Source organism: Trachypithecus francoisi, unplaced genomic scaffold (genome assembly GCF_009764315.1).
Source record: "Trachypithecus francoisi isolate TF-2019V2 unplaced genomic scaffold, Tfra_2.0 Lachesis_group13, whole genome shotgun sequence".
Classification (NCBI taxonomy): domain Eukaryota; kingdom Metazoa; phylum Chordata; class Mammalia; order Primates; family Cercopithecidae; genus Trachypithecus; species Trachypithecus francoisi.
The window spans coordinates 21,415,277-21,437,655 of record NW_022681458.1 but is presented as its reverse complement, the minus strand read 5'-3'; the positions used below and the strand labels follow the sequence as shown (position 1 = coordinate 21,437,655).

Genomic DNA, 22,379 nt, shown 5'->3' with positions numbered 1-22,379 from the left:
TGCTTCCAGGGGTCTGTGAGCTCCTTTCCCAAGACTGGAGGGGCCTGTGTCTGCGGAGGGGGGTGGCCTCCTGGGCTCAGGAGGGGAGGGGAGGTTAAAAGCAGGGTGGGGGAGCGAGTCTGGGGGATTGTGGGAATTTCGGGCAGCGCCCCCGACCCCAGCCATGCGTGGGGCGCCTGGAGAAGGGGCGCGCGGGCAGGTGGGGTGCTGCGGGGCCCGCGCGTGGGGGCCGCCCCGGCCGGGGCGGGGTGAGTCACTGCCCGCCCGCTCCCATTGTGCGGCCCGGCGGCGGCGGCGGCGGCGGAGGTGCTGAGCGGAGCGCGAGGAGGTGGAGCCGCGGGCTGCGGGCTCCGGCGCCTGCGTCCGCCCGGCCAGCCCGGCTCTGCGTTGCGAGAGGCCGGACGGGAGTCGCGGCTGCGCTCCGGAGCGAGCGCGGGGGACATGGGGCGCGGCGGCCCGCCTGGGCCTCGCAGGCACCGGAGCCCTGAGGTACCGCGAGGCGGGGCGCGCCGAGCAGGGCGGGGGACCCGGGCTGTCCCGGGCGTGGCTGGGCCTCGGAGGGGCGCTTGGGCCGGGAGCGTGGATCCGGCTCCCGGGTGGGGGGGCGCCAGCGCAAGGAACCTGACCCCGCCCTCCTCCCCCAGGGCTCCCCGCTAGGCCTCCTCAGTGGCCCCTCCTTCTCACCCGGGTCTCGGGTCCCTTAGTGAGCGAGAGCATCCCCAGCCGCCTACCCGGCCATGGCCAACGGAGTGATCCCGCCGCCCGGGGGCGCCTCCCCCCTACCCCAGGTGACCGGCGTGCGCGGGGGCGGAGGAGAGATGGGGGCGGGGGAGAGGGGAGGGGCCTTAGGGTGGGCTGAGGCGTCCTCTGGCAGACCCCGGGACCCACCCCACCCCCAGATCCAGGGATGAGCTGGGCTGGGGGTTATGGAGAAAGAGGGGGGCTTTTGGTATTTTCCAGATCGGTAGCCCTCTCTTTCTATAAGCTCTGGGAGCCCAGAGAGGGTGGTTTCTGGGATGCTGACACAGGTCTGGGAGCAAGGGGCGGGGGCCCGATGGTGCGAGAGCCTGCTGAGGTCCCCCAACTAGGGCTTGGAGTTGGGGTGGTTGTGGGGCCTTCATGGGTCAGGGGTCCTTAGCAGAGGCTGTCTGGGCCTGCAGGTCCGGGTGCCCTTGGAGGAGCCCCCTCTAAGTCCAGATGTGGAGGAGGAGGACGATGACTTGGGGAAGACCTTGGCTGTGAGCAGGTTTGGGGACCTCATCAGCAAGCCCCCGGCCTGGGACCCTGAGAAGCCCAGCCGCAGCTACAGCGAGCGGGACTTTGAGTGTGGGTAGCCTGGGGACCCCTAGTGCGGCCGCCCTCGCCACCATCACCTTCATCGCCACCATCACTGCGCTCACCTCCGGGCTTGGTCACCCAGTGCCATCCTGTGCCGGACACTGTGCTGGACTCTGTGCTGGGCCACATGCCGTGTTCAGTCATCCTGCCTCCCCCACCCATCGCCTGTCCGCCTGCCAGGGGAGGTGGGCCCCAGACCAGGGGAGATCTAGGGAGTTGGGCCTGGGCCCTTCCACGGTGACCTTCCCCTCCTCACTCCCTCCTTGTCCCACCTCGGCTCCTCCAATTCTGCCTTTCCCCTCCTTGCTGTATCACGTCTCGCCTCCCAGCCCCCTTCATGACCTTCCCTGTCCATCCGCCCTCTCCCACTCCACCAGACCTCATCAATGACAGGCACATGGACACAGGTGTTGGGGGGTCATGGCCCTGGAGGAAGGACTAGGGTGCCCTTGTTTGCAGCCTTGAGCTGGAAGGTGTGTGCCCTCGGGTGGGGAGGGCCCCCGTTTCTGCTGTGGGGGCCTCAACTGGATCTCCTGCACCTCCAGTTCACCGGCACACATCCCACCACACCCACCACCCGCTCTCAGCGCGCCTGCCTCCACCCCACAAGCTGCGGCGGCTGCCCCCCACCTCTGCCCGGCACACCAGGAGAAAGAGGAAGAAGGAGAAAACCTCTGCTCCCCCCTCCGAGGGGACCCCTCCCATCCAGGAGGAGGGGGGAGCTGGAGTGGATGAGGAAGAGGAAGAAGAGGAGGAAGAGGAAGGAGAATCTGAGGCAGAACCTGTGGAGCCCCCACCCTCAGGGACCCCACAGAAGGCAAAGGTAGGGGCTTCCCTTTGGAGGGGTGGCAGGTTAGGGGTCAGGGAGGGGTGCAGAGAGGAGGGGAGGAGCACATGTTGGGGCTTGTGTGAGGCTGGGTAGGGTTGGGGGCTGCATGGTAGGTTGGGGCAGGGCCCCAGGGCACATTCTGTGTCTGCAGTTCTCCATTGGAAGTGACGAGGATGACAGTCCAGGCCTCCCTGGGAGGGCTGCTGTCACCAAGCCCCTGCCCTCGGTGGGCCCACGCACTGACAAGAGCCCCCAGCACTCCAGCAGGTACTGGCTGCAGCCTCTACTCAGCAGGGTCCAACCCAGAGCCGCAGGGTCCCGAGCTCCTGGCAGTCACCTCCTTCCTGACCCTGGGGAGTGTCCCCAGCTCTGACCCTGAGAGAAGAGAAGCAGGGTATGGGAGGGGTTGGGGATCCTTCTCTGTCCTTGTGATTTACAAGGATGAGAGAACAAGGGGAGAGAAAATAAGAGACGAGCAGAGTGAAGAGGTTAGGAGTTCCCGGGAGAGAGTGACAGAGTAGAGAGGATGAGGAGAAAGGTGGAGGAAAGGGGGAGCCATGGGATGGGAAGGGGGCTCGGGTTAGCGTCCTTTCTGCCCAGGAGGGGCCTGGGTCTCATGCTCAGGGTCTACTCCAGGCCCTGCTCTGAGCTGAGGGACGGTGACGGAACCACCGACCTGGCCCTGTCAAGTCCAAGGCTGCTGTGTTGCCTCCCCAGCTCCCCCAGCCCCCGGGCCCGGGCCTCCCGACTCGCTGGGGAGAAAAGCCGGCCCTGGAGCCCATCGGCCAGTTATGACCTGCGGGAGCGACTGTGCCCAGGGAGTGCCCTGGGCAACCCAGGTGGCCCAGAGCAGCAGGTGCCCACAGATGAGGCGGAGGCCCAGATGCTGGGTTCTGCAGACCTGGACGACATGAAGAGTGAGTGAGACCTTGTGGCAGCCCCCATGGTTCACTGCGACGGACTCCCGGCCTCCGAGTGACCTTGGAGAGGCTCTGAGCTGTCCTTCGCTCAGGGCTGAGTCCTCTCTGAATCCCTGTCTGCTGGGATGTGGCCAGTGATGGGGAGCTCACCACCTCACCCAGCCACCCTCTCTGATGGCCAGAGCTGAGATTTCCTTTCCTGACACTTCACGCCTCAGTCCTGATTCTGTCCTCTGAGTCACCCCTAGAGAAAGGCAGCTCTCTTTTTCACATCATTGTATCCCTCCCCAAGGCCCCTCCTCTCAGGGTGAACTCTTTGTCTCCTAGCTCTTTGATCCCCTCCAAACCCAGGCCCTGAGTCTGAGTCATTGCTCTGGACCCCTGCCTCTCCCCGTGGCAGGACCCCTCACTCCCATCCCACTACCCTTGGCTGGGCCTGGCTGTGATCTCGGCACATTCCTTCCATCTTATCAGTGCCCTGGTTTTTGTGCCACCTGTCATCACCCATGGGGCTCTGTGCCCAGGCCAGGGGCACCACTGATCCCTCCTCCTCCTCGGAGCCACAGTGTGTGGGCGGGGTGGGGGGAAGGGTAGGGCTTTAAGCTCAATACGTCATGGAAAGTTGCCAGGGCCTGAGGACAGGGACAGGAACAATCCGATGGCAGCAGTAGCAGTGGGATGGGGCGGGGGGAGGGCGTGTTTACAGACCCAGGGTGGGAGCTGGATGCCGCAAGGAGTAGGCTTGTGGATGTGGGGAGTTGGGGTCGGGAGGCTGTGCCACCTTCAGCTCTGGTTGGACAGAAGCCACCCCGTCCAGGCTGCCACCTTGTAGGAGAGCCAAGGGGTCTGGCAGGGAGCAGGGGCCGAGGTTTCGGCCACCAGGAGAATGACAAGCCCACTGGAGGAGGACCCTGAGCCCAATGGGGCACTGAGCCCTGGGTCTGGGTACGCCAATAGCCGGGGCTTTGGGAGGGATCCAGCCCCCAGTCCTCGAGACTCACTGGCCTCAGAAGACTTAGAGATGTTTGTGCTGGACTTTGAGGATGGTGGCCTGTGGGAGTCCGTCAGGGGCCAGCTGGGCCCCATGGCACGGCCACCAACTTGTGAGTAACGGGGCTGCTGGCCTGGGTGGGGCAGGCAGGAGGAAGGGAGCGAAGCCCTGCCTGAGTCTGCTGGGCTGTGTACATTCGGGGAGGGGACATGGGTGTTGAGAGAGGGTGCATGGGAAGTGTTGGGGGCTCAGTGCCTCGGGACTCTGACTCAGTGCCAGTCATGGGACCCAGACAGGGAGGGGCAGTGGCCATGGCAGGGGCTGGAGGGTCTGGCTGGGGCTGTGGGCTGAGCTGGGTCTACCTTTGGATTGCACGTTGGCCGGTGGTCCCAGGTGACCATGGGGAGGTCCTTCCCTCTTTCTGAGCTTCAGTGTTCTTATCAGTGAAGTGGCCACATGGGATTATGTGGTTCCCTTCGGCATGGCCTGAAGGTGACTATAGAGCTCACCAAGTAGATGGGTTAGGCAGAAGGAGCTGGGCCGTGACCCCCGTGGCCCCCAGCTGGACCTGTGGGACCCCTAAGCCCATCTTCTCTGCAGGCCACCGACTGGAGGACAACCCTGGTGTGCGGCGACACTTAGTGAAAAAACCATCCCGGACACAGGGCGGGAGGGGCAGTCCCAGTGGCCTGGCCCCCATCCTTCGCAGGAAGAAGAAGAAGAAAAAGCTGGACCGGAGGCCTCATGAGGTCAGAATGCTGAGTGGGTGGGCCTGTGGCTTCCTCATGCCCCTTGGCCCTGGAGCCCTCCTCTCCTTGCCCTCCTGTCTTGCCCCGTCGCCGTGTTCCCCACACTTGTTGGTCCCCAGGCCCTCACCTTTGGCACATCCCCCAGGTGTTTGTGGAGCTGAACGAGCTGATGCTGGACCGCAGCCAGGAGCCCCACTGGCGGGAGACGGCCCGCTGGATCAAGTTTGAGGAGGACGTGGAGGAGGAGACAGAGCGCTGGGGGAAGCCCCACGTTGCCTCGCTCTCCTTCCGTAGCCTTCTGGAGCTCAGGAGGACCATCGCCCATGGTAGGGACCCCCAGGCCTGACCCGAGGCTGCATGCCGTCTTCAGTCTGTGCCAGGCTGCTCAGCTCCCAGGAACACTCCCTGGAGTCCTGGGCACAGGCAAGACCCAGCTGCCACCTGGGACTGTGGGGTCCATTTGCTTGGGCAGCCCGTGAGCCCCAGGGGGCAGGGCTGTATCTGGTGCAAGCAGTCAGTCAACAAGTGGTTTCCCCTTCCTTGGTGGGGAGGGGCCGTGCCCTCATTCCCATGCTCCATTTTCACAGCCGCTCTGTGGCTGACCTGTGGCAATATGGAGCTGTGTATCCGCCTGGGTACATTGGGCGCTTTGCCCTTCCAGCACATTCCCATGCTTTTGGGGGGCAAGGCAGAGTGGGAGGAGATTTCTCCTGTCTGATGGGACTGTGTGCCCTCTCTGTGCCTGACTGTCCCCCTAGGAGCTGCCCTCCTGGACCTGGAGCAAACCACCCTGCCAGGCATTGCACACCTCGTGGTGGAGACCATGATTGTGTCTGACCAGATCCGCCCGGAGGACAGGGCCAGCGTCCTACGTACCCTGCTACTGAAGCACAGGTGCCAGGGTTGGGTGCCTGGGAGGGGCCTGCCCAGCTCAGCTGCCCTTCCAGGAGCACAGCCTCTTCTGAGTGGCTCCCCGCCTCTGCTTGAATACCACAAGTGACAGAGAGCTCATTTCCATCTTTTGACACTTTCAATCATTAGAAAGTTTCTTCTTACACTGAGGCAGAGGGATGGAGGCCCTGACCCTCCACTACTCACCTCATGACCTCAGTCTACCATGAGCCTCTCCTCCTCACCTGCCTCACCCTGCCCCTTCCAGCCATCCCAACGATGACAAGGACAGTGGCTTCTTTCCCCGAAACCCATCGAGCTCCAGCATGAACTCGGTTCTGGGGAATCATCACCCAACCCCGAGCCATGGCCCTGATGGGGCGGTGCCTACCATGGCTGATGACCTGGGGGAGCCAGCCCCACTCTGGCCACATGACCCTGACGCCAAGGAGGTCAGTGCCCTTGCTCTCGCTTGGGCCAGGGGACTGAGAGGGTGTCCAGTTTCAGTTGAGGTCATCAATGACTTCACTGAATAGATTGGGAAGGTTGGGTTACTGGCATCATGCTGGGCATTGGGGGACCTAGTGGAGACCCGCATGAGGGGTCCCTGCCCTGAGATGCAGGAGCTTTGAGTGTGATGATGTGGCAGACCCACAGGAGCTGTTTAAATGAGATAAGGCTGGGATGGTAGTGGGGGGCATCGAGGCAGGGTTCACATCCCAGCTGGTGGCTCCCAGTGTGGGGCCACAGGGCAGTACCTGCCCACTCTGGGAGAGGGAAGCAGGTCTCAGAGCCAGGGCTGGAGCCAGGGCTGGGAGGGCCTGCCACGGCCTCCAGTCTGGGTCCCAGCCCTATTCCAGTTCTGCGTCCTCAGAAGCCCCTCCACATGCCTGGGGGAGACGGTCACCGGGGGAAAAGCCTGAAGCTGCTGGAGAAGATCCCTGAAGATGCTGAGGCCACCGTCGTGCTTGTGGGTGAGGAGGGCCGGGCGCGGCGGGCAGGGTCTTCAGCATGTGTGTGCCTCTCCTGGGGGCCTGCTTGTCTGAGCTCTGGCCTGGAGGCCGCCTCTTCCATCTCCCTCCAGGCTCCCACCTGGCCCCTGCTCTTCCTCACAACCTGTCTTAGCCCAGCCCTTTCTTTTGTAGTCCCCTGCCTGCTTCCTGTCCAGTTTTCTGCTATCTTGGACTTGGAATTAGAAAAAAAAGCAACTCTTCTTTAATACCCTGAGTTTCCATCTGTTGGTGAATTGTAATCAATGTATAGACACACAAGTGAATAGTGCCCCTTTACACTGGGGTTTCTTTGTGCAGTTTACAACCTGCTCAACTGTCCATGATAGCCCTAGATAGCTGTCCCAGGGCCTGCCTTGACTGCTCCCCTTTGCCCAGCGCCCTATGCTTTCCTCTTCCCCTAGGTTGTGTGCCTTTCTTGGAGCAGCCTGCAGCAGCCTTTGTGCGGCTGAATGAGGCTGTACTCCTGGAGTCTGTGCTTGAGGTCCCTGTCCCGGTCCGCTTCCTCTTCGTGATGCTGGGGCCCAGCCACACCAGCACTGACTATCACGAGCTTGGGCGCTCCATTGCCACCCTTATGTCTGACAAGGTTGGGCACATGCTGGCTCTCAAAGCCTCTTCTCCTAGGCCCTGCTTACCCCTGTCCCTCTCATTGTCTACAGTGGTGCCCATAGAGGCAAGGGTGCTAGAGGCCCCTGGGTGGAGGCCATGCCCTGGAGGGTGGTGGGGGGAGCTGTTGGCCCAGGGGAGAAGAGAGAGCCCTGAGCTGTGGCTGTGGGTGGGGCTGGCGACATAAGGGGAAAAGCCCAGACCCCAGAGCTTTGGATGTGACCTGAGACTTGATCAGGAGGGCTGGATGCGCTGGTCTTTGCTGTGGCTTCTCCTGGGATTAGATAGGAGAGTCCTTTAGCCAGGGGCAACGTTCACAATATTTATCAGCCTGTAAGGTGTGGCTGATCCAGTTGGAATGGCTCTGGAAGCCTCTCCTCAGCCAGGCGTTGTCCCTTTAGTTGCTGCATGTGGAAGTCTGGCATCTCCTGGGGGAATGGAGGGCACCTGGGGCTTTGGGGCAGTGGCTTGCTGGCCTGCTGGGATGGGTGTCAGTGTTCCAACAGCCAACACTGTTGGACTGGCCCAACACCTGCCTCAAGACTCCCTCCTGGAGGCTCCCTTGGCCGTCCCTGAGGGTCCTGGCCCTCTCATTGCCCCCAGCTGTTTCATGAGGCTGCCTACCAGGCAGACGACCGGCAAGACCTCCTGAGCGCCATCAGCGAGTTCCTGGATGGCAGCATTGTGATCCCCCCGTCCGAGGTGGAGGGCCGCGACCTGCTACGCTCCGTGGCTGCCTTCCAACGAGAGCTGCTTAGGAAGCGGCGGGAGCGTGAACAGACCAAAGTTGAGATGACCACACGGGGTGGCTACACGGCCCCTGGGAAAGGTCAGACCCTTGCGGGGTGCTGAGTGCCCCCAATACACACTCCCCCATCCCAGGGCCCTAAGGCTGTGACCCCAGCCCCATCCTGACTCCTGGAGTCCTTTGCATCCCCGATCCCAACAGCCTGGGGCTCCAAGCCAGAGGGAGTGGTCTGTGCCCCAGCAGCCCCTTGTCCCCCTAGAACTGTCTTTGGAGTTGGGGGGCTCCGAGACGACCCCTGAAGATGACCCCTTGCTGCGGACGGGCTCGGTATTTGGGGGGCTTGTGCGGGATGTGAGGCGCCGGTACCCGCACTACCCCAGTGACCTGCGAGATGCGCTGCACTCCCAGTGTGTGGCCGCTGTGCTCTTCATCTACTTCGCAGCCCTCAGCCCTGCTATCACCTTCGGGGGGCTGCTGGGTAAGGGACTGGGGCTTGGGGAATTGAGGGGCTCCTCTGGTCACTTTTGGTCCTAGTCTCACTTGCAGGATTCTGGGTCTGGGTGTGATTGCATTAGGGGCCAATGGTTAGATGTGCTAGCAAAGGTGTGAGCACCTTATAGAGATGCTGGATCAGGGAATCCCAGAGATCACCTTTGGGGGCTATGAAGTGAGAGGGTGTGGGAGAGGTGTAAGGGATGCGGGATCCAGTGATCACCTTTGGGGGCTAGTGGGGAGGGTCTGGGAGCAATGGGGTATGGAAGGGGCCCTGCCTGTCGTTCTAAGGGGCTGCTCTGCTTTTGTTGGGGGCCCCAGTTTAGGACAAGCTAGATGAGGAAGGGGACAGATAGACAGAGCCAGGCTAGGGCCATCCTGCCCGTGCTGCCGCAGGAGAGAAGACCGAGGGGCTGATGGGCGTGTCCGAGCTGATCGTGTCCACCGCTGTGCTCGGCGTCCTCTTCTCTCTGCTGGGGGCTCAGCCCCTGCTCGTGGTTGGCTTCTCTGGGCCGCTGCTCGTGTTTGAGGAAGCCTTCTTCAAGGTGAGGTGAAGCCTTGCCCTGCTCCATCCATCCTGCCCCACACTCTTCCTTACCTAGGGGATGCGTCCCTGCATTCTCCCTCTTCCTTGGAGTTCATCCACTGCCTATTCCAGCGGGCACGGACACCCAGGGCAGGCCACCTGTGGGTAATGACCGCTTCCACCCCCACCTAGTTCTGCCGAGCCCAGGACCTGGAGTACCTCACTGGCCGGGTGTGGGTCGGCCTCTGGCTGGTGGTCTTCGTCCTTGCCCTAGTGGCCGCCGAAGGCAGCTTCCTGGTCCGCTACATCTCGCCTTTCACGCAGGAGATCTTTGCCTTCCTCATCTCACTCATTTTCATCTATGAGACCTTCTACAAGCTCTACAAGGTGGAGGTCCAGAGAGGTCTTAGGGGTGGCAGAGATGGGGGTGGACGTTGCCCTGGGGGGGACAGCATGGGAGGGGGAGGTACGGAAAACTGAGGGACAGGGAGAGGGACTGTGTTGGGAGTGAGGGGTTGTAGGGACATCCTAAGCTAGGTCTGAACTGAAGGGGAGGGAGTCAGACCCAGAGGGTGGGTGCCAGGCCGCGACTCCAGGCACCTGGTTGGAGGCTTAGTAATAAGTAATAAGGACTCACCTGCACAGGTATGTGATGGGGAGGGAGCTGTCAGTGCTAAGGGGCTGGTTGTCCTTAGGTCATCTTTTGTAGAGGAGTGTGTGTGTGTGAGTGTGTGAGTATGTGTTGTGTGTTGTGTTTGTGTGGTGTGTGGTATGTTGTGTGTGTGGTGTGTGTGTTGTGTGTGTGCCTGTGTGTGTGCCTGTGTGTGCATGTTGTGTGTGTGTATGTTGTGTGTGTGGTGTGGATGTGGTATGTTGTGTTTTTTGTGTGTGTTATGTGTGTGTGGTGTTGTGTGTCGTGTGTGTTGTATGTGTGTGTTCTGTGTGTTCTGTGTGTGTGTGGTGCAGCTGGATGTCCGTGCATTACTGTTGTCTGACCAGGTATTAAGGGGCCACCCTCTCTCTCACAGGTATGCTGATGACGATGAAATCAGGTCACCTGCCAGGTGAGTGACAAGGTGTCCTTGTTATCCACACACAGGTGTTCACAGAGCACCCACTGCTGCCATTCTACCCCCCCGAGGGGGCCCTGGAGGGGTCCCTGGATGCTGGTCTGGAGCCGAATGGCAGTGCCCTGCCCCCCACTGAGGGCCCACCCAGCCCGAGGAACCAGCCCAATACGGCACTGCTGTCACTCATCCTCATGCTCGGGACCTTCTTCATCGCCTTCTTCCTGCGCAAGTTCAGGAACAGCCGCTTCCTGGGGGGCAAGGTGCGTGGCTGCTGGGTGTGGAGTCCCCAAGAGTCCCACAATTCCTGCTTTTACTGCCAGGCTCAGCTCCCCAGAGAGGCTGCACCCCTTCCCCGATCAGCCTGTGGACCAAAACCCAGCCCAGGCAGCCCCTCACCCCTTTGGAAGCCTCTTCCCTGGGTGTCATCTTGCCCTTTGCTCAGAGAAGTGTAATCAAGACAATAGCCTCCCAGGCTGCACTGGCACCTATGGGGTTGAGAGGCAGGTGGGGAGGTCTTCTGACTCCAGCTTGGACCCAGGCAGAGCCAGAGATGGCAAGCCTCGTGGTTAGTGTGCTGACCTTGCCTCCACCTTTTGCTCCCTTCCCCGACCGGCCCCTCTCAAGGCTCGCCGCATCATCGGGGACTTTGGCATCCCCATCTCCATCCTGGTGATGGTCCTGGTGGATTACTCCATCACAGACACCTACACGCAGGTGAGGGAGCCCCAGCCTGTGGCAGCTGCTCTCACCCCACGGCCAGGAAAGGGAGCCAGCGACACACCTCCATGAGCCCTGGGGTTGGGATCAGGCCTGAACTCAGCTTTCCCAGCGGAGTGGCCGCCCTGTGGGGTGGGGCTGGGGCTTCTGGCTGAGGGCCTTCCCCAGGGAGCTTGAGTGAAGAATCCAGGAGAAGCAGGTGTGGGGCTGGGAGCAGAGTGACAGGTATCCCACACAGGTCCCCGGAAGCTCTGGGGCTCAGGGAGGAGGCACTTCATTTCCCTGCCCTCTATTGGATCCTTGGAAGGACAGTGAGTTTTGGAGGATACAAAACTAATTTCCCCCTAACCTGTTCACACCCCAACTCCCTGAAGTCCTGGTACTGGGGACGCAGCCTGGTGGGCTTCCCAGCATGGGGAGGCTGTGGCCCTGAACCCTGTTTTCCTGCCATGTAGAAGCTGACTGTGCCCACAGGGCTCTCAGTGACCTCTCCCGATAAGCGCTCATGGTTCATCCCACCCCTGGGCAGTGCCCGTCCTTTCCCGCCCTGGATGATGGTGGCAGCCGCTGTCCCCGCCCTCCTCGTCCTCATCCTGATCTTCATGGAGACACAGATCACGGCGTGAGAGAGATGGGAGGAGGAGGTGGGAGGGACGAGGCCAGGCTCCTTGGCTCCTTGGCTTGGTTTCAGGGTTATAGTGGGGACATCATTATCAGTATCAGGGTGCCGGGAGGGTGGGAGCTAGTGGCAAGCCTTGAGGAAGAGAGTGTATGTGGAGAAGCTGGCAGGGGTGAGGAGGAGGTGGGGGAGGAGCAGAGAGCAGTGGCATCCGGGGCAGGGGCATGGTTTCCCCGTGATGGTTTGACGTGACGTCTATCTGTTGCCACCACTCTTTGCAGGGTGGCACTTGACAGTGCTCAGAACACTCTAGCAGTCTAAGCTTGCACCCAGGGATGCTCACATGTATCTAATTTTGGTTAAACCACAATAACGTGGTAAGATCTGGCATCTGGCTTTTGTGGTGTTTTAAATATTCACAGTATGAGAATTTGGCTCACATTTGCTTCAATGTGAGAACTTCAATTTGGGAACTTGAAAGAAGCAGCTGGCAGTCCTGGGGAGAACTGTTGTCTGCACGTCCTCCCCCTACCATCTCGTCTCTGTGTGTGCCTGTCTCTGTCCCCTGCCCCTGCCAGGCCAGCCACACCCCCCTTCTCACCTTCTCCCTGCAGGCTTATCGTCAGCCAGAAGGCGCGGAGGCTGCTCAAGGGCTCTGGTTTCCACCTGGACCTGCTCCTCATTGGCTCCCTTGGGGGGCTCTGTGGGCTGTTTGGGTTGCCCTGGCTCACGGCTGCCACGGTCCGCTCTGTCACCCATGTCAATGCGTTGACAGTGATGCGTACTGCCATCGCGCCTGGTGACAAGCCCCAGATCCAGGAGGTGCGGGAGCAGCGGGTCACTGGTGTGCTCATCGCCAGCCTTGTGGGTGAGAGCCTGCCTCCACCCTGCACACCCCCTTCCTTGGGCCCCATGGCCTTACATCCTCTCTATCCCAGGCTTGACTCTGAATCTCCCAATGTGCTGTGTGTTGCCCTCGATCTGACTCCTAAACCTGCTCCCCAACACTCCCCTAGCCGCTTCCTCCCGGAAGGCTCTCTGTCCTGCTCCCTCTTCTCTTGTTCATGGTGATAAAGCCAAGCTGATTGGTCCAGTGGGTCCATGTCGCCTCCCCACCAGGCCTGTCCCTCTTTCTGGTGACTGTCTGAGGGGTCAGACTGTCTGTATCACCTCCTTCAGGCCTGTCCATCCTCCTGGGGGCTGTCTGAGGGGTCAGGCAGATCCGTGTCCCCTCCTCCAGGCCTGTCCATCGTCATGGGGGCTGTCTGAGAGTCAGGCGGGTCTGTGTCCCCTCTTCCAGGCTTGTCCATCGTCATGGGGGCTGTGCTGCGTCGGATCCCGTTGGCTGTGCTCTTTGGGATCTTCCTGTACATGGGGGTCACGTCCCTGTCTGGTATCCAGCTGTCCCAGCGTCTGTTGCTCATCCTCATGCCAGCAAAGCACCATCCTGAGCAGCCCTATGTGACCAAGGTAGGGCCAGGAAGCATGGGGGTGGGGCAGTGGGGTGATAGGAAGGGGATCCAGAGGGATCTGGGAGCATCGATGGATGGGATGAATATGAAGGAGAAAGTGGGACCTGGGAGCCAAATTCCCCACGATGTGGGTGGGAGCAGGCTGGGATGCTGTGCACCGAGGCCCACCGGCTGCTCCCTCAGGTGAAGACGTGGCGGATGCACCTGTTCACCTGCATCCAGCTGGGCTGCATTGCACTGCTCTGGGTGGTCAAGTCCACGGCGGCCTCACTCGCCTTTCCCTTCCTGCTGCTGCTCACGGTGCCTCTGAGGCATTGCCTTCTGCCCCGGCTCTTCCAGGACAGGGAGCTGCAGGCGGTAAGGGGGTGGTGGTCTGGGGAAACAGTATGAGGGTGAATGGGCACTGGGTTCCAATCTCTGTTTGGCCACCCACTAGTTGTGTTAGTTGTGAAACTTGTGTTGCAAGTTATCTCACCTTCCGAAATCTTATTTTCACCTGTATTATAGAGGTAATCATAGATCCTACCTTATAGGACTGTTGGGAGGGTCAAGTGCTAGTCCAGGTGAAGGCTTCAGGATGGTGGTTTTGTACGGGAGTAGGCACGGGGCTGCTGCACACAGCTGTGCAGGTGGTGCCTGACCAGAAACACCCAGCTGAGAGGCTACAGGGTTGATGTGGCACTGGCGTTCACCCTGAGCCCTGTTTTTGTCAACTAGAGGAAAAGATATCTTTTTGCAATTTATCCATACTCAAACATGGTGTACAAAGGTACCACAGCAACTAGAAGTAGTCTCAGGAAAGAGCTTCGTAATAATCATTATTATTATTACCAGGAGGGGCCAGGTATCTGGTCTGGGAGGTGACCTGAAGGCTTTGGCCAAGGGCAATGCTGCCACCCAGGGTCATGGTACTTGCAGAGAGGCTCAGGAAAGGTCGGGGAGCAGGGAGGACTGCAGGTTGGAGGAGCTGGTGAATGGGAGGGGATAAGCATGCTTCCCTACCTGCCCCAACCTTTCTGTTCCCTCTGCAGCTGGACTCGGAAGATGCTGAACCAAACTTCGATGAGGATGGCCAGGATGAGTACAATGAGCTGCACATGCCAGTGTGACCCTGGAAGACAGTGTCCCTCAGAGACCCCAAGACCTTAGAGATTGACACCTGGGCCTCAGGTAGAGCCCAGCCCCGGGCCGGGGGGCTCCTCAGGACCCAGAGATGTGCCTGGAACCACTCCTGATGCCATGGCTAGAGTGGCCCCCATGACTTCTGCCCGGGGCTTTGACCTCGCCTCACCTTTCACAGACCAGACCGGCACAGGCTTTGAGCTCATTATAACCACACTCCTTGTCTCGTGTCTGCCTCACTTTCTTGGTTCCATCTTTGGTTTCTCAGGTCATACTTATCCATTTGGAATTGGAAGAATTCTATTTTCAGGGTCATCAAAACGAGGGAGAGGTTTGAGTCAAGGACAGAGTCCTTGGGAGAAAAAGAGAGAATCAAGACTACAGAAGGCCAGAGCTGGGCCTTATCATCACCCCCCAGGCCCCCTCAAGTGCCACCGAGGAGCGGGCAGTGGGGGTGGGGGCACTCAAGGTCTGCTCAAGGTCACGTGCCCATGAATCCAGCTCCTGCTTAGCAAGAGGGAGAACCAGGGAGGGGAGAGGGAGAAAGTTGCTCCCGTGTAGCCACTGGGGAAATCAGAGGCTGTGGGGCCACAGAGGGAATGGAAAATGTCTCTCTTCTTTTCTGATCTCTGGCCTTCCGAGGAGCAGAGATAGCAGCCCAATCCCCTAGACGCCAGGGTGGTGCCGGATTTGGGGACCCTGGACCATTTTAGATTCTGCTGTTTTAGAGAGGCAGTTCTGGGATTCCTGAGGCCACTCCTTGTGCAACAGTCTCAGTTTTGCCAGAAATAACCTGGGAGACTTGAGGGGAGCGGGAGCCCATTGCGTCATAGTTGCTAGGCAACCGCCAGCCTGAAGGAGCGCATCGTCCCCCGTTGCCCTCTGGTGGCTACTCTCGCGTGCTGCAGGCTCTGTCCCGACTGAGGAATAGCAGCACTGCCACCTGGTGGATCCGCGGAGCTCAGAGCGCCCATTCAAGCGCATCTAGTTCCTCCCGGGGAGACCAGCTCAGTCAGGCAGGTTCCGTGTTCTGCAGCTCTGGGCCCCTCAGAGCTTCTGAGGCCGAGGATCCCTCAGCCCCTAGCAATTTCCTCCGGAGCTGGTGCTACTGGTTTCTTCTCTTTTTCCAATTTTGCTCCCAGATGTGCTGAACCCCTATCAACTCCAGTGGCGAAGGCACCAGGCTCAAGAGGTGGAAAAGAGACTCAGACTAGCAAACAAGACATGGGGTTTTACTGAGTCTTACATACAGGAGAGAGTCCAGAGGTGGTGAGCGGGGGCAGGAGGAACCACAACCGCTTGCAAAAAGCAGTTTCTATAGCATTTCCACTTAGCACCTTCCCCCTAACAACCTCCACCTGGGGTTCTTCATTCAGCCCAGACTTGGGCCTGGACCTTTACCTTTATGGCTCATGTTCCACAGCCCGGGGGCTCAGATGTTTCTCGTAGACAAGGAAGGAATCTCCAGGTTGGCGACTCCTGGATTCCCTAGCTTGGAACATACATTCAGGTGCGCCTGCCACACAGGGCCATTCTCAGGCTGTGCTTAAGTTCCTGCGGTCAGGTGCGGTTATCATACACTCCCAGGTTCAGGTCAACAGCTGGTGCCCCGAAACTGGTCAGGAGAGAAGGGACAGGCCACCGTGAGGCTGTTTGTTGTGTTCCTAAGGAAGAGAAGAGTCCTCCACATGCCCTGGATTATTGTCCGGGTGTAAGTGTTTTATTCCTGTCCACCTAGGCTCCCTGGGTCTCTGGTGCCATGTGGCCTCTAACTACATTTAGCCTCTCCCCTGGTGTATATGAGGACAAGATTCCTTTTCGTTTAGATTGGCCAAGGTTGGGTGGAATTTCAAAAGAACTTTGCCAAGGAACAAAGTCAAGGTCAAACGCAAAACCTAGAAGGGACCAGCGCAGAGAAGATTCTAAACACAGATGGCAGGGGCCACTCAGACAAGTTTGGTTGAAAGGCTTTGTACGTGAGAACCCTGGTTCCTTCCCAGAGTCCTGCTTCTCCTTGCCAGCCTGGATGCGGTCAGGTTCCCCTGTTTGGTCTCGGGGATTCCTAGACCCCACAGGAAGGAACACTGCACTTTTTCCAGCCCCTGCAAGGAAATGTCAGTGTGGGTCTAGAAGGCTGGATTCCTCACTGGACACAGATGGTGTCAGTCATCTCTGCTTGGCAAATAGCTGCAAACTGTGCGTGTTCCTCCACTGCAAAATGAAGAGGGGCGGGGCCTTCTGACACGGGGAATGAGCCCTGGTCCCGGCTGGTGGGTCCCGGTGGACTCCAGCAAAGCTGGGGCTTGAGGCCTCGGAGCAATAGGCAAAAAAGCTTCTATGACAGCCAGTGATAACTGCTTGTCACCCTGGCAGCGTTACTCATTTAAAGATGACCACATCCATACCAAGGGAGGGCAGCCGTCGTTTAGGAAGGGCAGGAGGCCAGGGTTAGCTAACATTCTGAGCTCACCCAACACACCCAACATACTCAGGGGGACCATGGAGGATTGAGAAGACCCAGGATGCTGCAGCAACCAAAATGTCTGCCAGGGATGCAGACCCAAGGGGATAGGAGAGGAAAGAGAGACCCAGCTTGAGTGTGTGACACGGGGGACACCAGACACACGGCAAACCCATAGAAAGGCGATGGGCCTGGGCTGGGGCTTGGCTGGTCAGAGAGCATGTCATTTGGGGACATTTAGAGTTTGTCCTGAAGCCCTTTGTAGCCGGTGTTTCCTCCTCTGACTTTCTCTTCACCGGGCCTCTGACCTTCCCCTCTTGGAGTGCTGGGGCCCTCAACTCCGGCCCTCTTCAAGGTGCAGAGGAGAGTTAGTGGAGGGGAGCCCCAGCCGGCCCTGATGGCCCAGCACTGGGGGGTAGGACAGGACAGTTACTAAAAAGGGGACAAAGGCCATTGTATTTTTGAATATCCGGCCTCTCTGCCATCTGCTCTGGACTGGAAGTGGCTTTGGGAATGTGCACGTGCACCAGCCCTTCAGTAAGGACATCCAGCCTGTCGCCATTTCCCCCGCCCCTTACTGCTTTCTGAGTCGGGTTATGGCCACATCCTGGGCAGCTGCCTAAAGCTTTCATTATCCCCGGACAAGTTCAGGCCCACCTCAGGCCCTGAGGAGTGCTAGCTCATTCTTTTACTTTGGGCAAAGAGGGCGGCTGTCACTTTCTTGTTCATGCTGAGGATTCGGCTCACTCAAGATATCTGATGCCCTTGTGACAGCGTCTGGCTGTCAGAGCTCATAGACCATCTGCTGGGATTGCCCTGGACCCCTCCTTTAGGGCACAGAACGTGGCAATAATGTGTCCCATTTGGCAGCCTGTGTGACATTTCTTCTTGTATCTTATCAGGTGACTCAAATAATGATCATGCCTGTTGACACTTGGAGCTCTCAAAGGGAATTCTGAGCAGCAAAGGAAAGGTGACACAGAACTCAAGGGCACCTGCGCCGAGCACTGCCCGTGCAGCTTGCGATTAAGCCATTGCCGAAAACAACAATAAAACAGATTTTGGGCAAGCAGGGAGTGGTGGATTGAATCCAGTGTGGCAAAAAAGGAAATGCAAAGTGAGGATGTAGTTTTCAGATAAATAAATTATATAATTGTGATTCACCACTTGTGCAAAGAGCAGACTCCAGTGTTTGTAGGATGTATGTTCTGGAAGGAAGATTAATATTTCAGTGTGCTGCTGAGATTATTTTTAATTTTGTTGGAACTGTTTCTTTTTACTGAACAATGCTTTATTAAGTGCTGACTAAGCGGACAGCCACTGGGATGTTCTCTGGATGGTGGATGAGTCACAGTTGAATTTGGGAGATGGAGAGGGGGAGCAGGGAGCTCTTTAATGCCTGCAATTCCAGGGACAGGGCTCAGTACCATGGGAGAGGAGGGACAAAGAGGAGGTGGGGCACAGCTGGAGATGAGGAAGGGGCTGGGAGCAAGGGCTCAGAGCTGGTAGGAAGGTGGGGGTGAGGGGAGCATGGAGGAGGGTGCAAAACCAGACTTTTATTTGCGAGTCCCTAAGCATCCCCTGCCACTCCTCCTCTCTCATTGCATGCCCATTGCGTGTTCTTTTCTGTCTCCTTCTAGGCTGTGAGATGGGCAGAGACCTGGCCTGAGTCTCCTTTGCACTCCTAATGCCTCCTACAGTGCCTGGTCACAGGGGTGCATGGAGGGCAAGGGGGTGAGCTGGTGGCAGAGAAAGAAGGACCAAGAGGTCACAGACTCCACCACATTTAGATCCAGTGAGCAGTGCATCCTTGTCTGTGATAACTGGTTATCGAAAGAGAGACCATAGCGGTCCTTGCGCTCTAGGGCCACCAGGGAGCTCTTGCAGCTTTTCCAGGCTTGGGAGAGAGCAGGTGGGTCGGCGAAGCTTAGGAAGGAGACACTCTCAGGAAGTGGTGTCTCTTCCAGGGACATCCTGCCTAGACTGTAAGGCCTAGAGCAGCTGGTCAGGATATCAGACTCTTAAGAAAGGTGGAATTTTCCTACGAATGTGGCCCACACAGCAAACAACATTTTTAACTTAATTTTTAAAATTATTTTTATTTCAGTAGGTTTTGGGGAACAGGTGGTGTTTGGTTACATGGATAACTTCTTGAGTGGTGATTCCTGAGCTTTTGGTGCACCCATCACCCGAGCAATATACACGGTACCCAATCAGCAAACAACATTTTAAAATAACCAAGTTGTGTCGACAAATACAAAGCAGCAAGTCCTCAAAACTACTGAAAAGAGCCCAGAACTGGGAAACATTTCTCTGAGATCAAAGGAGTCCCCAGGCAGTGTTTCTCCAAGTGGGGAAGAAGACCAGTAGTGGTGCGTGAGACGACTGTAGATGGGGTTTTGATAGTTTAGCTGTCAGAGTTATATATTTTCATGTGTTTTAGAAAAAAACATAATAAGAACTTGAGCCCCATAATTTTGCAGACAGTATTGTGTAGGATAAGTCTAAATACATATGTTAAAAATAGTGAATTGATTTAAAGGAAAAGTACTAAGTTTATAACTGCACAGTTAGTAGGCATATGATATGGTTTGGATCTGTGTTCCTGCCCAAATCTCATGTTGAGTTGCAATCCCCAGTGTTGGAGGCGGGGCCTAGTGAGAGGTTATTGGATGATGGCAGCAAATTGCCCCTTGGTGCTCTTGCGATAGTTGAGTGAGGTTTCGTGAGATCTGGTCATTTAAAAGTTTGTTGCACCTCCCCTCTCTCTCTTGCGCCTGCTCTGGCCATGTAAGACATGTCTGCTTCTCCTTCACCTTCTACTATGGCTGTAAGTTTCCTGAGGCCTCCCCAGAAGTAGAGCCTCTGTGTTTCCTGTAACAACCTGCAGAATCGTGAGCCACTTTTCTTTATAAATTACCCAGTTCCAGGTATTTTTTTTCTTCTTTAGACGGAGTCTCACTTTGTCACCCAGGCTGGAGTGCAGTGGTGTGATCTCAGCTCACTGCAACCTCTGCCTCCCGGGTTCAAGCAATTCTCGTGTCTCAGCCGCTCGAGTAGCTGGGATTACAGGTGTGTGCCACCGTGCCCGGCTAATTTTTGTATTTTTAGTAAAGATGGGATTTTGCTGTGATGGCTAGGCTGGTTTCGAACTCCTGACCTCAGGTGATCCACCCACCTTGGCCTCCCAAAGTGCTAAGATTACAGGCATGAGCCACTGCACCTGGTCCCAGTTTCAGGTATTTCTTTATAGCAGTGCAAGAATGGACTAATGCAGCATACACAGCAAGAAATTGTGACAATGCCAGGGAAAGGACTAAAATATCAGAAATCATTGCTTCAAGCCAGAGGATCTTAGCTCTGGCTAAACACTGGAATCATCTGGAGTGTTTCAAAACATATCAGTGTCTGAACCTCATCTCTACAGGTTCACACTGGTATTAAATTAAATTAATTAATTTTTATTTTTTGTAGAAATAGGGTCTCACTATGTTGTCCAGGCTGGTCTTGAACTGAGCTCAACTGATTCTCCAGCCTTGGCCCCCCAAAGTGCAGGGATTATAGGTGTGAGCCACCGTGTCAGGCTCACACTGGTATTTTATTTAACATTCCCTTCCCCCTGCCTTTCCCTCAAAGCCCCAGAGATTCTAATATGGAGTCAGGGTTTGAGAATCATTGTCCTAAACCAATATATTCTTTCCTATGGTTGATTTCCACCATGATTTCCACTGTGGTTGAAAGTTATTTCTTATTATTGCTTCTCCTTGATATGGAAATGCAAATACACAGTATGCATATTTATTTTAGAAAGTAAGCTTGAGGGCAGGACCCATGCCTATTTCTATTCTGTTTATCAACCAACAGAAAGGGCTGCACATAAGTGCATGGACTTAGGGAGGGGAACAACACACATTGGGCCCTGTCAGGTTGGTGGTGGGTGAGGGGAGGGAGAGTATCAGGACAAATAGCTAATGCATTAGGTGACGGGTTGATAGGTGCAGCAAACCACCATGACACACGGATACCTATGTAACAGACCTGCACATTGTACACATGTATTCTGAAACTTAAAGTTAAAAAAAAAAAAAAAGAAAGGGCTGCACGTAGCACATTCTAATGTTTAGGCTGCTTGGTTGGGGCTGTGATCTGTGAGCACCTCTCTTGCTTTGCTGGCTTTGCTGTTGTTGATGGCATTGCAGTTGGGTGGCCAGAACATGGGGACTGGCAGTTGGGAATCCTTGGTTCTGGCCTCACTCAGTCACTAACTGGACTTTGGCTAAGTTGTTTCATCTTTCTGAGAGATTAGGAATTTGGCTCCAGCACCTCCTTCATAGACCTTTTTCTTTCAACAGACCCTGATCACTGCAGTGCTTGCTCAGGAAGCAGGGGATTCAGGAGCGGGGAAGCAGTGGCTGTAGTGCTATAGGAACCCCCGAATAATCTCTCAGCAGAATTACTAGGCTTAGGAACTTTCTCCTTTAGTTTCACCAGGTCAAAAGGTACGTAGATCCTGGGGGAGTCCATTTTTGCATTCCTAGGGGAATCAGGAACTCAGAGACCACAGAGGGCAGGATGGGTAGGGTGAGGGGTAGGGGTGAGCAGTGACTTGGAGAATGATCTCAGGATGTTGGACAAAGCTGTGAGAGATCACCAGAATTCAATTAGGTGACGTTTAAACATCTGTAAGAGGTGTGTGGTCCTATGAGATAAGAAGCACATGAAAACAATGCAGGATTCTGTAGAGATAGATGGACAGATATATAGTTATAAGCCTTAAGGGTCACATAAATACACAGTCAGGTATAGAACCTGGATAGGGAGTTATGGACTCCACTCTGGCTTGACCGTTAGTAACTGATCACTTGTAATCAAGGGACTAATCTACTCAGCCACCTCCATCTTTAAGTTAGAAAGTTAGAAACTGGAAATAGGGCTTGATAGGTCCATAGAGTCAGCAGCTAGGGTGCAGTTAGCATCCTACCCAGAATCTCTGGTTGATTAGCAACCTCAGGTGGCTGAGAAGGGAATACCTCTCTTGTGGGCAGACATTTTAGTAGCCCTGGGAAAATTTATTTTCATTTCATTTAATTTTTTTAGCCCTGGGAAAATTTAAAATTAAGCACATAAATGTTTAAGGGAATCAAAACTATAGTTTTCATATTTTCAAGTTAAAGAATTTGTGCGGCCGGGCGCGGTGGCTCAAGCCTGTAATCCCAGCACTTTGGGAGGCCGAGACGGGCGGATCACGAGGTCAGGAGATCGAGACCATCCTGGCTAACATGGTGAAACCCCGTCTCTACTAAAAAAATACAAAAAGCTAGCCGGGCGAGGTGGCGGGCGCCTGTAGTCCCAGCTACTCCGGAGGCTGAGGCAGGAGAATGGCGTAAACCCGGGAGGCGGAGCTTGCAGTGAGCTGAGATCCGGCCACTGCACTCCAGCCTGGGAGACAGAGCCAGACTCCGTCTCAAAAAAAAAAAAAAAAAAAAAAAAAAACAAAAAAAGAATTTGTGCATATACAATATTTGTGTAGGCATAATTTTGGAGAATTTGGCCTATTGGAATATTAGACCACCTTCTAATTCAAGTACAGATATTTCATTTTAATGTATGTACTTGAATAATTAATTGAAATTTGTGATAAGTTGAAACATTTCCAAGTTTACATATAGTTTGGACATTTAAGAGAATTTAAGGTTCACTCTGTCTTGTATGCTGAATTTATTAAGTCTGTAAGAATTACTTTTGTACTTGGGAAGGTTTGTCAGTCAGATGAAGTACTTAAAAAGGAATTGAATTTATTTAATTTATTAAATGC

General features: G+C 56.3%; 1 protein-coding gene across 9 annotated transcripts; it reads left to right on the top strand.

Moving 5' to 3' along the window:
- Nucleotides 1-87: 87 nt before the first annotated feature.
- Nucleotides 88-14,333, top strand: SLC4A3 (solute carrier family 4 member 3). 9 transcript variants are annotated; one of them, XM_033230076.1, is made up of 23 exons: nt 88-489; nt 645-788; nt 1,161-1,326; nt 1,884-2,161; nt 2,319-2,434; nt 2,804-3,084; nt 4,679-4,827; nt 4,973-5,153; nt 5,586-5,721; nt 5,987-6,170; nt 6,593-6,692; nt 7,133-7,317; nt 7,941-8,166; nt 8,345-8,563; nt 8,974-9,122; nt 9,296-9,490; nt 10,203-10,433; nt 10,798-10,887; nt 11,346-11,512; nt 12,124-12,377; nt 12,810-12,979; nt 13,165-13,338; nt 14,013-14,333. In XM_033230076.1, the coding sequence occupies exons 2-23, from the start codon at nt 738-740 to the stop codon at nt 14,088-14,090; spliced, it is 3,780 nt and encodes a 1,259-aa protein (XP_033085967.1). In that variant the 5' UTR covers nt 88-489; nt 645-737; the 3' UTR covers nt 14,091-14,333. The 9 variants fall into 9 exon arrangements, with proteins under 9 accessions (XP_033085967.1, XP_033085969.1, XP_033085971.1 ...); XM_033230078.1 differs by having other exon boundaries at nt 270-489; nt 1,161-1,523; nt 14,013-14,326; XM_033230077.1 differs by having other exon boundaries at nt 374-489; nt 2,885-3,084; nt 14,013-14,331.
- Nucleotides 14,334-22,379: the final 8,046 nt, after the last annotated feature.

What these genes read in the sequence shown, in the direction of transcription:
- SLC4A3 (XM_033230076.1), top strand. Translation starts at nt 738, where the DNA reads ATGGCCAACGGAGTGATCCCGCCGCCCGGGGGCGCCTCCCCCCTACCC. An exon ending in ACCCTGCTACTGAAGCACAG is followed by an intron (nt 5,722 to 5,986) that starts GTGCCAGGGTTG and finishes TGCCCCTTCCAG; the next exon opens with CCATCCCAACGATGACAAGG. An exon ending in GGCCACCGTCGTGCTTGTGG is followed by an intron (nt 6,693 to 7,132) that starts GTGAGGAGGGCC and finishes CTCTTCCCCTAG; the next exon opens with GTTGTGTGCCTTTCTTGGAG.